Source organism: Mastacembelus armatus, chromosome 14 (genome assembly GCF_900324485.2).
Source record: "Mastacembelus armatus chromosome 14, fMasArm1.2, whole genome shotgun sequence".
Lineage (NCBI taxonomy): Eukaryota > Metazoa > Chordata > Actinopteri > Synbranchiformes > Mastacembelidae > Mastacembelus > Mastacembelus armatus.
In genome coordinates this window covers 9,834,590-9,851,941 of record NC_046646.1, presented here as the reverse complement: position 1 = coordinate 9,851,941, position 17,352 = coordinate 9,834,590, and the positions used below count along the sequence as shown (strand labels likewise).

General features: G+C 39.4%; 2 protein-coding genes across 3 annotated transcripts; one reads left to right on the top strand and one right to left on the bottom strand.

The window, feature by feature from the left end:
• The first annotated feature begins 2,228 nt into the window (after nt 1–2,228).
• LOC113142801 (uncharacterized) lies at nt 2,229–4,130 on the top strand. The gene is made up of 5 exons (XM_026328081.2): nt 2,229–2,352; nt 2,991–3,146; nt 3,236–3,337; nt 3,573–3,758; nt 3,865–4,130. Exons 2-5 carry the CDS (start codon nt 2,991–2,993, stop codon nt 4,045–4,047), a joined length of 627 nt encoding a protein of 208 aa, XP_026183866.1. The 5' UTR covers nt 2,229–2,352; the 3' UTR covers nt 4,048–4,130.
• A 68-nt stretch (nt 4,131–4,198) lies between these two features.
• Nucleotides 4,199–16,066, bottom strand: myo1ca (myosin Ic, paralog a). 2 transcript variants are annotated; one of them, XM_026328079.2, is made up of 32 exons: nt 15,508–16,066; nt 12,524–12,682; nt 12,304–12,419; nt 11,538–11,736; nt 11,275–11,355; nt 10,947–11,126; nt 10,754–10,852; nt 10,551–10,664; nt 10,384–10,455; nt 10,165–10,284; nt 9,962–10,044; nt 9,699–9,804; nt 9,516–9,596; nt 9,344–9,435; nt 9,143–9,237; nt 8,935–8,981; nt 8,746–8,826; nt 8,555–8,660; nt 8,167–8,284; nt 7,953–8,066; nt 7,692–7,768; nt 7,444–7,512; nt 6,880–6,964; nt 6,626–6,785; nt 6,432–6,515; nt 6,256–6,349; nt 6,077–6,132; nt 5,852–5,987; nt 5,321–5,391; nt 5,145–5,242; nt 4,947–5,046; nt 4,199–4,832 (listed from the first exon to the last, which is right to left on the bottom strand). In XM_026328079.2, the coding sequence occupies exons 1-32, from the start codon at nt 15,523–15,525 to the stop codon at nt 4,806–4,808; spliced, it is 3,138 nt and encodes a 1,045-aa protein (XP_026183864.1). In that variant the 5' UTR covers nt 15,526–16,066; the 3' UTR covers nt 4,199–4,805. The 2 variants fall into 2 exon arrangements, with proteins under 2 accessions (XP_026183864.1, XP_026183863.1); XM_026328078.2 differs by lacking the exon at nt 15,508–16,066 and adding an exon at nt 13,548–13,680.
• Nucleotides 16,067–17,352: the final 1,286 nt, after the last annotated feature.

Below are 17,352 nucleotides of genomic sequence, written 5' to 3'. Positions count from 1 at the left end.
AGTGGGGGCCAGTGTGAATTGAAAAAAACAAACCCATCAGGTTATTATACCCACAGCATTCACGTCCTTACTGAGTTAAAGCCCGTCCTCAGAGACGTGTCCTTTACTCCCCATACATAGACCTTGGGGTGAGTGTAAGAAATATTTTTACCATTGATGTTGGTTGAATCAGACAAAAACATTTAGGATGGATAGATAAGATTGACTGTGACAGCAAAATGCTAGAAACATGATTAAGCAAAAGACCAGAGCATGCAAAAACAATTCCTCTTCTTTCTTACAAATCAGCATTGTACTCTGTACACTGAACAAAATACCACCAGACGAATAGACAAACCATTACCGGCTCTGTTCATAGTTTAAACTACTGAGTTTATCAATTAACAAACAATAAATTAAAACTTTATTCCCTGCAATGTTTTATGCAATTTTCAACATGATGACTGGTTTAAATGTTGGGTTACTTCCCAGTTCGGATTTATTTGGTTGGGAATTTACCTCCAGATAATTATCAATTTCTTTTATGATTGCACAATTTTCTGGAAAAGAGAGCTGTTCCCTGAGACATAATGGAAATCTAGAAACATATACTTTCAATAACACTTTCAATTATACTGTGAAGAAAAAAGAAAAATTTTTTTTCGAAACACAGAAAACACAGAAAAAACATATTCTTTAAAGGCTCATCCTAGATATGTGACTGAGACCATATGGAAATGTACTTTAAATAGCGTATATAACTCTTGATTTAAATAAAGTTATTGACTTTCAAAGAGGCAGAGATAAGGAAGCTGCCATAGTAAATTCCAGTGATTAGCATCAGCTCAATAATAATAATAATAATAATAATAATAATAATACTACTAATGATGATGATACAACTACTAATACTACTACTACTACTATTACTACTAATAATAATAATGATAAGAAGAAGAAGAAGAAGATAAAAAAAGAATCGTCATCAAGTGATCAAACAATAATTAAACGATAAAAAGTAGGAATAGCAAGTGATTGGTATTGGTAAATAAAGATATAGATATACTCTGTTGCTATGCATAGTATAAAGTAGTATAAAAAGTTGAATAACATAAAATAACATAATAAAATGTTATTATTATTATTTCCCCCAGAAAAAAGTTCCAGTGGAGAAAAGTACAAGACAGAAAGATCTTAACAAGGTCAGGGTAAGAGCTCTAATAACAGTGTCTTCCATTTGAAGCTTACCTATAGAATAAGGAAGCTAAAATAATGACAGGGTGGAATAAAAAAGATGTGAATGGAGATAGAGTAAAATACAGTGAAACAGAAAACTTGTAGAGCGGGTAAAAAAAACAATTATATGTTATAACTGTATAATATATATAAAAACACAATTTGTTAAATGTTGTAAGTGCATCGTGTGTTAAATAGAACAGTTAGGGGTATAAGGAAATATTTTATTTACACCTATACTTAATTTGTAATAGTTTATATCCATATATATTCAGTTAATATTGAATGTCAGATGTCAAACCATGTTTTGCCATGGAACTATGATAAAATACCTATTTTGAATGACGGCCGATACTGACAGTCATGAGTGTTTTTCTGTTTTGTTTTGAGTGCGATTCAGAGAAACTACTCATCAACATCATGGGACTCCTGAAATATTCCCTCAAGATGCACTTTCAAGGCTCAACTTCACCTCCTCTTGAAAAAAAAAAGAAGTTTCAGAATTTAGAAGTTTTTAACATCTTGTCCCGTTTGCTGTCACAGAGAAATAACAATATAATGAAATTCTGCAGGAATAACATAGTTTAAATCATTTATTGTTTTATTTATCAGGGACAATGCACATGCAAAGCAGAGCATATAAGAAATAACTTAAAAAGAAGTTACACCCAGTTCACACTAATTTAACACTTGCTTTCTTTCCCCTTCTGCCAATCATCTTAAATAACCTGTACCTAAAGCCACAATGGCCTAATCACACAGCATGAGTAAAAACTGTTTATTATGAGTTCAAAATATCATCATCAACTTTTTCTTCATCACTCATTCTCCGTGAAAACAAAAACAGAGACAAAAAGATGCATTTTCTCTGTAGCTCGATCAATGGGTGCTAAAAGAAACAAACACTGTGATATACTACATCAGGTTTCTTACATAACTTCCCCTCTGTTTGTCTGAAATATACTGGTGACCTCAAGATGCTGAAACATTGAGTAAAAGAGAGAGAGAGAGAGGAAAAAAGAAAAAAAGTCCAGCAAGAAACCGAAAGCAGTGACGAATACAGTATATAAACTGTACATGAGCTTCACTAAAGCATGAAGGTGTCTTACTCAGAGTGGCACTCACAGCTCCTCCAAGGTAAGTCCAACTGCAAAATACCCATACTTCAGACATGAGTTTGATGGATTATTTCTAAACATGAATTGAATGGAATTGAATTTTTAAATGGAATATATTTTTAGGACACAGGCGTCTGAGTCAAACTACAAGTAGAAGCTGGTCAAACAGCTGCAATATTTCTGTAGGTTTGGAGAGGTCCTGTCTGGTATTTCTATTTATTTCAGGTCCAATAACTTTTGTGCTGTTTATTTGTGTAGAAGTGAGTGAGATTTTGTTATTTGGGAGCAAGCTCTGTCATGCTGTCAGTGAGAAACATTCGGACTCAAGACTGTGTAGCATGACCAACAGCGTGCAAACAGACCAACTTGTGACGTTACCGAGCTAAGAAAGACAGCATGTATGTGGGTGCATGTGGTTGAGGGTTGAAGGTTGCAGAGTGTAGTTTATTTCGTCAAAAATCGAGGACTTCCTTTCAGATTACCAAATATGACACTGAAGTTCCCCTAAAGAAAATCAGTGTTTTTAACTGGAACAGTAGTTTGTGCTGGAAGTGATACTGTACTACACTTGTTTTTCCCTTTTGAAATATTTACATGCTGAAACAAATCAGCCTTCTGATAGCAGTGATTTAATGTGAGAGCATGTGTGTGTTTCAGATGACTGTTTGGTGGCGGGCTCTTTTCCTTTTCTCTATACTGAACTATGTCGACTCCATTGCTCCATCCCCAGTCCTCCAGAGAAATAAATATAATAACTCCTTTCGTCTCACGAGGTCCATACGTACCCGTGTCCACCAGCTACTAAAAAACTATGTGAGTTTTGAAGAATACTTGTACACTAAGTTTTACCTTACTGCAGAACTACAACTCTTTAATGATTTTTTTTATTTTTTAAATAATAGAAGGAACAGCAGTTGGGAAATAAGCATTTTGAGGACAGAAGCCAACAGTTAAAGAACCTGCCATTGCTCTCTACAGATTTCTACAACTGGCTAAGCCTGACGGTGAGCACCTGCCTGTTTCCAAACAATACCCTAGATTATCACCTTCTGGTCATTATTTGGGAAAACACATTCTTAAAGTTTTCTTCCATAGTTTTGAGAACGTGTCTTCAGAATGTCTGCTCTTGCAGAATTGGAAAGTTGTAAAAATCTTTTTAAAAAAAATCAAGCACTGAGAAGGCTGTTGTGAAACATTTTGGTTATGTAATCCTGTGGTTGTGTTTTGTTGTGTGCTCAGGACTGGGAACGACTGCACGCTGCTTTCAGGGACATGCAAGTCTATTTCAGTATGCTGGAGTGGAAAAGAAAGCAGCTGGAGAAGGAGGAGAAAAATCAGGTGGCGGTGGTCCCCGCCAGTCTACCTCAGAGCATCAAGCACATTCAGCTCGACCTGCGGGACCTGATGAACCAAGTCAGCAGTCAGGTATCCACAGTCTTCTTTCGGAAAATCCACACAGTTTGTCCCCTTTTTAGCCCCACGCTGAGGTTTTGAAAGAAGTGACATAAAAACCTTTTGCTTTCTTTCCCAGATGAGTAACATAAGGAGCTCTTGGAGAAAACCAGCCTTTCCTCCGACACCTTTACACCCAGAAAGCTCTAAAACAGTATGGAACAGCCGGGTGGAAGGTTACATCATTCTGAGGGATCTAGACCTTTACCTCACCAAGCTGGCAAGAGACTTCCTCCTACTGGCTTCAAAAACACATTTTTGACATGCTGACAAAGAGAGCCTGGGACCCCTGACAACACACGCTTACACTTACATAGACGAAAGGAAATAAAATGCAGAACTGAGTCAGCATGTAACAGAAAATTTGAATAATACTTATGGTCAGTGATATTTAGTCATGTTGTCGAAATATATTCAGAGCTCTCATTTAGTGAGTCAGCTTTTTTTTTTTTTTTTTTTTTTTTACACGTTTACATTGTATATTTAAGGGTTTTCTTGGGTATTTCCCACAGTTTCTGTCTCACCTCTAACTGTAAGTTAGAAATAGGCTTGCAGAACAGAGAGACAGCTTAACATCCTGTTTTTCCCCCAAGCTCTCAATGTACTGGACTTTCCAAACATGTATTTACTATTTATTGACATATTTATTAGCATGCTATTTATTTAAAAGTCTTTGGTTTTTATTTCTATTACAATACAGAGATGTTGTGTTTTACATAATGTATTTTATATTTGATAAATATATTTGTGTGTGACTGATAATAAAGAGATAAAGCACACGAAACTGTAATGACTGTTACAAATGTGTAATCTTTTTTAAAAAATCAGTAATTTATATATATTGAAGGCATTTTTATAGTAATTATGATGTACATGAATCAACATGGGCTCTATCTTCAGTTGAGTCTGCTATGTATGGTTGGGGTATCATCCTGTCAGCTGCAAACTAACAAATAACAGATAGCAATCCTCCAGTAAGCTAAAGGATTACCATTTGCCTGGTTGTTGTTTTCTGTTTCTTCATGTAGTGCTGTTCCTAGGAGCAGTCTGTGGAGTGAAATCAGATTGGACACAGTCAGCTGGCTGAAATGTTTTTAATAACAAAACACCCTCCCCTCCCTGCAGGCTCCCCACATGACATCTGGACAGCTGCTGACTCACCACTAGCAGATGTCCTCGCTTGCCTTTAGCCACCTTTAGCTCTGATCCCCTGACAAAATCAATGATTCCTTCCTTGCCTCTTGCCATAGAAAACCTAATGCTGCATCCCACACAGGAAGTAAGATATAAATACAGAATAAGAACAGGAGAACTGCTGGACTGGCAACACATATGGACTTTGGTTGGCACTGGACTCACCTTCCCGGGCTAATGTTGACATAGTTGATCTTGTTGGCCATCATGGCTAGTTTTGTCACCAGCTCAATCACATGGCTGCATTGCAGAACAACATCACCCTGAAGGAGACACAGCTGGATTTAGAGTGGCTGCATGGGTGTACACGTAACAGTCATCACTGCTGTATCCAAATGTACCTTCTGCTTATTGTCCTCACTGGGCATGTGCAGGACAAATATCCCATCAGTGAGAGAGCTCACAGAGATACCTGTTTAAAAAGAGAACCTGGTTGTGACTCACTCACCTAAGGAACACAATCACTATGAATCTGTAAACTTTTAGAAATCAACCAGTTACTGGTTCAATATCTTTAACAGTAGGGAATCAAAAGAAAGAGGGTAGTGCATTAAGTATCTGATCTCTGAATGGTTGTCCTCTCAGTTAAAAGTGTTGTTTTTTGAAAAAAAAAACATTTTAAAAAACCTCTTCTGCCAAAGGATGACATGGGCTTTAGACAAAATGACCATTTGGTTGCCATGGATCTTTCTTCAAAAATGCACAGAGAAATAACGATGAGACTGCCGAAGGTCATAGAAAAATAAAGATGAAAAAACACCAAGGAAATTAAAGGCAGGTCCTTTTGCACTTATCATGAATTCAAGGACATTATTTAACAGAACACAATCCTTTAAAGTGTCCCCTGTCCTGTACTAGGCACTGGATTTTACCTCTCAGAGCTGTGTAGTCGATCTTCTGCTTGATCTTAGTCCTGTCCACCAGCACAGCATAGGTGTTAGTGAGGAGCAGCTGGCGAGGGCGAGGCTTGAAACCCCTCCTGTCATACTTTATGACTGAAACTCCATACTGAGGCACAAAGAGACACGTCAATATGAGACAGCATTTATCATCATCATCATCATCATCATCACAATAATAAAAACGTTCAGTCCCACCTGCACTTTGTCATTGCCAAGGGTCTGGACGACTTTGAGATTGATTTGCTCACGTTCTGTATAAAGCAATAGGAAAGCCTCTGTCAACGCTACATTTTATTTGGTAACATTTAGATAGTTGATATCTGTGTACTGTATGGTGTTATGTATGTAAAGAGATAATGAATACATGTATGTACCAAGCCTTGAGTCCAAAAACAGTCTGCCAACACTCTGAGGGTAGCTGTCTTTCTGATCCTTGAAGATCTCACTGGCCACAACCTTCTGCATCATCTAGAACAAAACCAAAAATGTATTTAAGATTTATTTAGTTCTTTAAACAGTGAGTAAGGTTATGTCTTCTGTAGTCTTTTACCTGCTTCTTCCATTCAGGCTGGACCCTCCTGCAGTACTTTATGACCATGTTTCTCATGTGCAGCCTCCGCAGGTGCTCAGAGGCCTGTAGGGCACCATGTAGAATCTGCATTATTGACTCATTACTGTAGTTTTATCTGCGTATAATGATGTTAGTTAGCAGGATAATCCTCTGTGTGTAGAGGTTGTTTGTACCTCGACGAGGGATGGAGGAGGTGTTGGCCAGCTTTTGTCCAGAACGCTCTTTGGCAGGTTTTTATGCAGATTCTTGAGGAAGGAGTAGCGTACATGATCCAGGAAATATTCATTCTCAGGGCAGTATTCCTCATGACGGTAGATGAAGCCTTTTATGAACCTGATAAAAAAGACAGATACAAGAAAGAGAATTTACTATCCATGCAAAAAGCAGTTATACAGAAATAAAAAGTGAAAAAGTATCAGTCAAGCACCTGCGAATTAACTCTGCAGCCTGTCGACGCCTCTTAGCCCTCCTGCGTCCTTTCATTCCTCGCCATGCAGACTGAATCACTATCACTATACATACACATACATGCATATATTAACACCAAGACAGGTTTTAAACTTAGCACAAGAGAATACTGCATGGTTAATATGGCTCAGTTTACTGAAACTAGGGCCCAAGTAAACATGTAGGAAAAGTGACATAAAGTCAAATCTATACATAATTTTAAAAAAATGCACCAATACGTGATCTGGAATATGGACCATTTGAGGTAGAAAGGAAACTGTATGCCAGTATAAAACCACAGAATGGTTCATTGCAAATGGGCCATTCAAAAGCTTTTTATGTGCTCATGATGCTCACAGACAAACATTTTAGAAAACATATATAAGAATGTAACAGTGAAAGAAACCCAAAGCCAATAGTTTTAAAAAGTAAAAATGAAAGTAAAGCCCCATTTGAAAAGTAACCTTAAAAGTAAATGATAGGAGGATAAAATGGACAAGTAAAATCAACATGACTGGATCTGTGCAGTGGGAGGTGCTCTGACCTGCACGTCTGATGCGTTGGTACTTGGCTCTCTCCCTGTAGCCTCTCCATGATGTTTGCAGGGTCAAAGCTAGAACACAACAAAGAAAAGAGATTAGAGGTGGATTTATGGTTTTCCATATGGGTGTTGCACAGGTCCTGCTGTGGATACCTCTGGCGTAGGCACAGATTCATTGTTAAGTGTAGGATGTAATCCGCTAAATAAACATGCTAGTAAATATGTTTCTTATCCTAGCCACTATTACTAACCTATCTCTGGCTTTTTTGCTTCCAGTGCATCCTCAGTGGTGAAGAGAGTTTTGGGGAAACGGATGAAAATCTTTGACCTGCAGAAAAGCAGAGAAAAACATGTGATGAACACAAAGATGATATTACATTTAATAAATACAACTTCTATTGTTGTATATAATTTTACACATTTATTGTCAGTGGACCCATAATCTAAGAAATAATTGTGACAGTATTAGCTAAATGTTGGCGCTTAGTCCCTCCTCCTCAACGATACATTACCTGCCCAGCTTGTATTCCTCTGGTTTGTAGCCCAGGTGGTTGACCAGTAGGGACACTCCATCTACGAGTCTACCATTCCAGTTGGGCCACGTCTCAGGACACAGTGGCTTATACCTAAGGGCGCGTGTCATTATAATGATAACAAGTTGAACACAGAGTAAACAGAACGAACAGTCACTGAGGCTATCAGTCATTCAGAGAGAAGGTCAGTCACCTCTGCAAGAAGGCTTCAAAGCGACGTCGATAGGCAAAGCCAGCTCTCCTGACCCTCAAGTTTTCCATCAGGCCCAGGTACTTCACCTGATGTCTGACCAAAACTTCATCAAACTTTCCTGCAGACACAAATCTTATTCACTTCTTATAATGTCGGCCTTCAGAAAATTTGGCACATCCACTGTACTACGGTATGTGCTATATATTATTTACAATTAATGCAAACCCAACACTTCTCATAATCACAACATTAAAATGCTTAAGGGGGCATATTTTATTTACTTGCTTGGGAGGCTTTTATTAATATTAGTATTATCTGTTGAATTTTGTTAACAGCACCAACACAATTAATATACACTGAAATCATATTACAAAATGTAAACGTGTACCTGGCTGCTTGGCATCATTAGGTTTTATACAACGCACATAGGAGGGTTCTTTCGACATGAGGATCTCCATAAGTTTCATCAGGCTGTTTTTAAATTGAGTGGCAGCCTAAAGGACAAATAGAAAAAGTGAAACTGTGGGAAATTCTCTCTATATTTTCAAAAATGCATATAGAGGTGAGAATAATCCTCACCATTTCTTGGCGCTTCTGGTCTATCACTTCCTCTTTGCGGAAGCAGTGACTTAGAATCTGGTTGTCTGACTGGCACATGACCTGAGCAGAGACCAAACAGCACAACCACATGAAAGCATGGAATGCCCTCCTCTTCCTCTTCACATTAACAATGGCAAGCTCAACATTGTTCATGTTCATTATCCTCACCTCTTTCAAATTCCTGTTCAGCAAATCATTGTTCTTGTCTAGGAACCCTGAGTAAGTCAAACAAAAAACACAGCAGTTCTTTTCTTAAGCAATCAGCAGGTCATGGCTCTTGCACATTAATACATGTTTCTTATTAGAAGAGAAGAAGAATGAATATATGAATAATTGCCTACTGATTGATCTAGTGATAAATTACAACTTACTGTACCATTGACATTGTAGTTGACCTCTCCAGCATAGTGCAGCAGCCTGAACTCCTCCCTACTCATTACCCTGCGAGTTTTTCCATTTGCCAACTTGTGACTGAAAGATACATACGCATGGAGATATGTAAATATACACAGACCTGCAGATCCAAGAAAAGTCTCTGTACTGTTAGACATAGTAATGTTTGATATAAGATGATTACGTGACAAAATGGGGATGGCCGCTCAGTGTGTCCTCCAATTTCTCTAAAAAGGACACATCACAAGTCTCTCCAGGTCTCAGACACTCCTCATCCTGAAAGACAGTTCACAGCTGTTAGCACCATAGACAGATCCATATACAGAAAACAAATATATACAACTTGACATGCACACCAGAATAGAGATGATGCCTTTGTGCTTTTCCTCTATTAGATCACAAATGATCTTGTTGTCAAAGTACTTCACTGTCTCCCACTGAAACCAGACAGAACAATGATGCATTAGCATTACAGTATGAATATTATTGAATACATCAAGTGTATTTGTTTTGAACACAAAGCCAACAAATGGACTCACTGCAATTCCCTCTGTCTCATACTCCTCCTGCTCAGATCTGAGGGTGAGCTCAATAAAGAGCTGCTGAAGCTTCTCATTGCAGTAGTTGATACAGAACTGCTCAAAACTGTAGGTATTAAATATAAGGGAAATGAAATCAGATACACTATGTTACATCTATGTTATATGCAAAGGCCATGACAATTAGAGTCAACTAATTGGTTTGTAGACTGTGATGACAAAGACGGATGTGATAGACAAAGGGGATTTACTATAACTCATACCTATTGTGCTGAAGGACCTCAAAGCCATAGATATCTAAAAGCCCTATAACAGAGGAGTCCTTACTGCTCTGGTAGATTTCATCCTGAATGACATAAAAAGTACCCATCATACAATTAAATGGTAAATCACAGCAACAGCCCCAGAGTATAATGATGGAAATTCCACTACTGTCTCTGAGTTATTGTTAGAGCTGGTACTGCACCTTCACAGCCAATGACTGGTTGATCTTCTCCACCAACCAAGTGAAGGTCCGACCATACACAGCCTTCGCTAAGGCATCACGGGCACACACTGCCTGCTCAAAATTTAGGGGGCTGATCATCTGCATGGAAGAAACACATGTACGACACAATATTATAAATTTGCACAATGCACAGCAAAGAAGTGAAAACGCAACAAACAAGAACACAAAGACTATCACCTCCTCCCCTTTGGCAGTGAGTTTCTTGTGAGTGAGTGCCTCCCTGAGGGCTGAGCCATCAACACCCAGCAGCTGGAAAACAACAACACATCTGTTCTCAACAATGCCTTTTTGCGACCATTTATGTATATTTGAATGTTCAGTAATACTGATGGGACCGTTCTGACCTTCGCAAGAGTCATTATCTGAGTCTCAGTGGTGATATAAGTTTCTCCTTCCTCCCCTTCCCCAAACTGAGTGTTTCCCAGATGCAGAACACCAGCGATGATATTCAGCAATTTCTGAGGTCATATGGAGGAAAAGTAGTTAAAACCCAGTGTTGCTACCTGCATATGGGCAACTATTATTCACCACTGTGAATGATACTGACTTGCACTTCTTGCTCAGTGAAGCCAATAACAGGAAGGGCCTTCATCACCACTTTCCAATTATTCTTGTCATTGATGGAGCTGACTCTGGGACAGTTACCCTGAATGAAAGACAATTAAAAATTACATCAGAACTGATTACAGAGGCCTCAATTTGAAAGAAAGTAATTCATGGGACTTCGGCACCACACACACCTTTACCATATAGTGGTAGTTCTGAGGGTTTCTTTCCAGGTCCAGTGTGCTAAGCAGGTTGTCATCCCCTCCATCCAGAAGCTGATAAAAGATATGGAAGTTCCTCTCACCCTGGTTCTGGTGTACTACACGTGATTTCTCCAGCAGGTAATTCAGGATATGACCACCCACTGGTGTCCCCTGGGTGAGGGTACAGAAAAAAATGGGAGCAGAGAGCACTGGGTAAGAGGCTTAGCACTGTAGAGTTTAAAATGTTTGAGCTGCTATTTGTTGATATAGCTACACTAAATGTGATGTTATCACTGTGGTGTACGAAAGAAGTGTTTACCCTAAAGTCAAACTGGACATCCATGTATTTCCCAAAGCGGCTGGAGTTGTCATTCCTTAGTGTTTTAGCATTGCCAAATGCCTGCACAGGAGATTAGAGAGGAAGTGAAATTAAGAGCAACAGTACAAGAGCAAAATCAAGGGAAAACATTTAAAATGATTGCATAACAACATACAAAATTCACACATGCAAGTCTACAATCACTGCACTTTTCTGTAATTGTGACATTGGCTGCTCAGTTTGAAATGCTAAGGGTTAAGTACCTCCAGAACAGGGTTAGACTGCAGCAGGCGATCTCCAAGGGCAGCCATATGATCATTAGCGGGGCAGGTGACAGCGTAGTAAAGTAGGATCTTCTTGGAGGCCTCTGTTTTACCTGCTCCACTCTCACCTGATATGAGAATACACTGGTCCTTCCTCTCGGTCCGCATGGCTCGGTAGGTGTTGTCTGACACGGCGTAGCTGAGAGAAAATGCAAAAGCTGCATCAGTTACAGACCAACCACTGTGGTGCCATAGAGAGCTAAAATTAACACATTTCAATGAAATGAAAGGAATGGGAATCTGTATAGTCAGTGGTTCAGTCAGTGGTGATGTGTTTGAGTGAAACATTAAAAAAACATGTCCCTACTTGGTAGTTAGTATTTATACAATATCAAACAACAAATCCATAAATTTAGCCTGTTCCTAAAATAATGCAGTACATTATTTTCATCATCAAATATCTCAAAATAATCAATATCTAAATTATATTATATCATTTTATATGTTTATAAAACTTTAATAGAATTTCACTGAGATTTTAAACATATCAGCTATTCACCTGTAAATATAGCTGTGAGAGCTGTGCAGAAAGCCTGTGAGAAAGTTTCATTTGGAGAATAACCACAGCATATTATTGAATGCCACTCAGGCCTTAACAAATTCTGATTACCTTTGTTTGGATCACAAGTAAGGATTCTAATAATGGCAGCTGACAAAAGAGAGGTTGGGGTTAAAAAAAATGTTTGAACACAATGAGGTGACTCACATGTGAGGCGATATTTCATAGAAGCTGACGCCTCTGTAACGTTCCATCTGCTGTTTGGAGTAAATCTCTAGCTCTTTGTAAGGGTTCACTGACACCAACACTGAGCCAATATAAGTCTGAGCCAAAATATTAGGAGAACAGACAACACATTCAAATATAGTTCGCCACACCAGCTGAAATGTTTTGGAACATACAGTAAGAAGAAAACTGGCTTTATTACATAGATGAGGTTTTCTTTGAAGCGTCTCCTCAGGTTCTCTATGAAGGCTGCCTCACTGTTGTAATTTTCCAGCAAGACGAAGTCCTGCACCCCGACCCTGTCCCGTGCAGTCAAGGCACTTTCCATTACCAGGCGCACTCTTCCTTCAATATCCACTTCCTACAGGAAGACAGGGAAGGAGAAACACCACAGGGCGTTATTGAAATGAAGCACCTGATATAATTCACCAGTACTGCAGACAAGAAGAGGCCATTATTCTGTTTCAGCATCATAGACTGCCTGTCTTCTAACAGTTTCTATGAAGTGGAGAGGAAAAAAGAGTCAAGAAAAGAATGTGAGTTACCCTTTGGATTAGTGAGTGTCTTTTTAAAAATAAAGAAGAAAATGTATTTTCTGACGACCCTCTGACTGATGTAATTACACTCAGTTGGCAAGCAGGGGGCACAAATGGCATGTTCTCGATTTCTCTGAGGCACACTACATTTTATATGGCTCTAGAAAATTAACATATGGCACTCAATATTACAATAATTACCACACAAAATATTACAAAACCCAGTCAATCTATGAAAAGAAATGAGGTGGATTTCAAAAATATTTTCAATGAATCAAGAGGTTCTGAACACATCACCAAAACAACACTGTGTAAACATACAAAACGAGAACAGTTCCACTAAGCCTTGCCAAGATTAAACAATGAAGACATTTCAGGAATCCAAATGACAAACAGGACAGACTCCTCTATTATGTGATAGTGAGATGCTGTATTATGAAGTATGTACAGTACACACAGCTCTATTCCAACAGACAGGGTTTAATCAATGCAAGTAGTTAGGTGTGTGTACATGTCAACCTCACTGTGATGGCAAACATCACAGTCCAGACAGGAAATAATTACCAGTTGGCAAAGAGAAATTCTCAGATATGCCTTAAGGTATGATCTTACATACACACATCCACGTGCAGAGTCCTGTGTACACATACAGTACACAAAGAGATAAAAATGTTGGTTGTCAATACTTACTGATAGCAAATATCCAGGTACACAAAGTAGCATGGAGTCAGTGGACTACATCCAGCTCGGCCAGCTGCACTCTATGCTCTTTTTCTAACAACCATGCATTTAAAAGAGAAGCTGTTATTCTTCTTTGCACATTCATTAAAAAAAACAGGCAGAGTGGAACAAAGGGGACAGACTTCCACACAGGACTTCTGTTTTTCTTCAATGCCACAAGCCTCTCAAGGGTCTCATTTGGCCGGTTAATGCCTGTAAAAGGTCATTATCTCTGCACACTGGATGCAGGAAAATCCTTTAAAAAAAAAAATAAGAGGACAACAGTGGAAGATAGCCAAGACGTGAGAGCAAAGGAAAGTCACCGGACACTTCCACTTCAGCCCAGCCTCTCTGCTTCACCTTACAGTATTGTTCTCCCACTCAAGCAGGTGGGCTTCCTACAGACAGTAATTACAGGCCGCAGTCAGATTTTCCAAAGAATACAACACAGGAATGTTAGGGTTAGGTTTGGGGCAGGTGTTCAGTGATAGCCACTAAATGCTTCTGTGTTCTGTGTCAGCAGCCTTGTATCCTTAAATCATTGTGAAGATGTGTAGTTTGGCATGCAAGCCTCCAAGAAATTTACACTTCCATTCCTGATACTCATAAGACAAAGAAGCAAATAGCACTCAAACATTAAGATGTGGGGATGCAAAGAAGGTGCGGCTATGGCCAAATACAACATTTCCCATAATTCTTTGACTTTTACAATAAAATATACTTCAGATATATAGAAAATACTCAATTTTTGTTAACTAAATTTGGAATTTTGATTGCACAAGAATATTTACACTTGCTTTAGTTTGCTTTTTATCAGTAAATATGTTTGCAGGTTATCACACATACTGTAATGTCATGTTTGTAGCTCACACATTATTATGCAACTTGGAAACATCTCCGTGCGTTTGCCGAGCACTACCTGACTCCTCTGAACTAAAACAGACTCCTTTGGCCTTAATCTCACTTGTTTGTTCTACTGAATAATCACAGCATTAAATATGCACTGATAAATACTAGAGCAACAAAACAATGTTTTCTCTCATACCCATACACACACGCCATTGTTTTCAAAGATCTACCTCTGAGCAGTCATGAGTTATATTTTTTATCTTCATCCCTGGAACTTTATCAGCATAACATGGGGAAAAAAATCACTTGTAAAGGCAAGAAGCCTCTCCAGAACACTTGTTCTTTCAAAAAACAAAAACACCGCTACTAGTGGGGTTACATAATCTAAGAGGAAATCTTAAAGGATGTGAAAATACTTTTTGGGGGCCTTGTGGTTGAGACATCTTAAAGACAACAGGAGTAGGATGGAGATTTAACCAGAATGCAGTGCAATCCCTTGCAGCTTTGTTGTCAGTGAAGAGACCTGAGGCTTGATTGTTACAGCAGTCAGAGTCTGATATAACTGGTAGTCTCCCTGCAGCGCTGGAGTGCTTAATGTGGGATTTGAGTCTGAGCTTCAGTAAAATCCGCAGGTTTGAAGGTGCAGCTGCAGCGACAACTAGGGAAGAGAGTAACCTAACAGTGGGACTAGGCTGCAGGCCCTGTGACTAAGCTCTACTGGCCAACTCCATGCAGATTGTATTCCTTATAAGGCTTGCCCCACCACTCTGTCCCAGGGCGAGCTCTGGTACCACAGCTGGCTCCCCACTGATGTGCCAGTAATGGATATGATGGAAAAATACCAAGTTTAAACTAAGCCAAAATACACCCTGACTCATACACAGGCAAAAGAGAAATCTCCAAATGACTCATTGTTCTGTTGTGCTTCTCCCTCTCCAGACGTTAGGCAGTGAACTGGTCGATTGAATCCTGTGCATGACTGTTTACTTTCAAATAATGAGCTCATACACGCTAAATCCAGAGTGTGTGTAGGACCAAACATGAAAACACAACAAAGAGCATCATGGCAATCAGATCTTACCCTGCCTTGGTACCTCATCCTGTCCTGTTGTTGCTGGAAGAAGGCTGAACTGGTGGTTCCCCCCCAGGCTGCTGCTCCTCCTCCTGTGTCACACTCTTCAACTGTAACTTCTCATCCACCTTTGCCTATAGGCAACAGATTTAGATAACTTATCTTCTTCCCTTTCTCCCGCGTCGATCTTTTCACTTTCTCTCAGCCTTCACGTCTTGCTCCACGTCTTCCCTCCTGCTCGCCTGGCTCCCCTGTGAGGACAAAGCAGGCCAAAACTAACCAAAAGCTCCACTTGTTTATACGTTCAATTCATCTTCCCTTTGACAAGTCAGAGTAAATGTCCACCTCTCCACGGTCCCTCTCCTTCTGTCTAAACCATACTACATGAAACAAGGGCAGGAACTCCACTCACACGTCACAACTGGACTAAAAAAAAAAAAGGCAAGGGAAAGTATGCTGTTGGATAATATATAAAAAAACAGAGCCAGAGAAACAGAGTGCAGAGAGGGTCTGGAAACATTTACTAAGAGCCCTAGACTACAAACATGTAATCACTGTGTAGCTCTAAAAAAAGGAAAAAAACATACACCACATGATGAGATCTCAGTACATTCTTTCTTTCCTTCCCTCCCAGTTTAGTTTGCCCCCTCCCTTTTCTCCCACAAGCTGAGACAGATTCATATGGGATGTGAGTTATGGAAGTGTTTCACCAGCAAGCCCGCCTGTCTCCTCATGGCTGCCTTCCACTGCTGATGAAATGACTTACACCAGCATCAAAATATGTCTCTGCAAATATTTGAAAAGAAAAGAAAAAAAAAGATTAAATTGATCTGCCATAATCCCTGAAGGGTTGGCTCTCTTGGAAAGGTCCATAACACAACAAACTGTAGTTTTTAACAAAGCAATATTTTAATATCATATGTGCTGTCTCCCGTGGATTATAAGATTTCTCTCCTCTCACACTCCCTACCATTCTATGCATTTTTGGGAAAGGCAGTCAAGGCCAAATCATCTCTGTGAGAGAACAGCACCCTCCTCTGGTTTCCCTCCCCTTATCTTTCCTCTTACTCCATTTTCCCTCCTTCTGTCTCCATGCCTCTCTCTCTTTCCCTTGCCAGCATCATCAAATATCCAACACTGAGGAATCTGGATGATGTTGCCCAGATGTAGAAAGTCTCTCCTTTTTCTCAATCTGGCTGTTGCAACAGTGCTTAAAGCAAGATTAAAAGAAATCTCCATGCTGTTCCCTCCCTGTCACATTTTGGAGCCCTGCCCCTTGGACAGCAATCCTGCAGGTCCAGCTGACTGTTCTTCTTTCTGCTTTAGTCTCCATATCCCTTTAGTTTACTAATTCATCTTAGTGCTTTCTACCTCTATTGTATGTGCTGTACTGACCAGCATCACCTCAAATGATCTGTCACTACAGGTCAGTTGTGTATTGAATGCAGATATCAAAAGATACTCAACAATGAGATGATAGTTGATCATTTAGTTGGCTCAGACAAGTTGACCACAGCAGAATGGTAGGTATTGTTGTGTTCTCCTATCAAAGCCAAACAGTGCAGAGAGGAAACGTTCTGGATAATAGATTATATGGCCTCTAGATTACACTTCAGGGTGCATGACATTTTTGATTTAAAATGCTCCTGAAGTAAACACTTGAATGTTAATGTATAATAAATAACTGTGTGCACTGTCAGAGTTAATGTTTTTTAATGAGTACAGTTTGTGTAATAACCAAAAATGAAGCTATAACACGTAATGTTTACCAGTTACTCACATGTGAGCTTCGTTTCCAGGCCCTGATTGCCCTCAACTCTGTCATAAGAACATTGCCTTTAGTTTGGGACTTCA

What these genes read in the sequence shown, in the direction of transcription:
- LOC113142801 (XM_026328081.2), top strand. Translation starts at nt 2,991, where the DNA reads ATGACTGTTTGGTGGCGGGCTCTTTTCCTTTTCTCTATACTGAACTAT. An exon ending in ACCAGCTACTAAAAAACTAT is followed by an intron (nt 3,147 to 3,235) that starts GTGAGTTTTGAA and finishes TTTAAATAATAG; the next exon opens with AAGGAACAGCAGTTGGGAAA. An exon ending in ACAACTGGCTAAGCCTGACG is followed by an intron (nt 3,338 to 3,572) that starts GTGAGCACCTGC and finishes TTGTGTGCTCAG; the next exon opens with GACTGGGAACGACTGCACGC.
- myo1ca (XM_026328078.2), bottom strand. Translation starts at nt 13,580, where the DNA reads ATGCTACTTTGTGTACCTGGATATTTGCTATCA. An exon ending in AGCCTGAATGGAAGAAGCAG is followed by an intron (nt 6,350 to 6,431) that starts GTAAAAGACTAC and finishes GTTTTGTTCTAG; the next exon opens with ATGATGCAGAAGGTTGTGGC. An exon ending in AGCGAGGACATCTGCTAGTG is followed by an intron (nt 4,833 to 4,946) that starts GTGAGTCAGCAG and finishes TTCACTCCACAG; the next exon opens with ACTGCTCCTAGGAACAGCAC.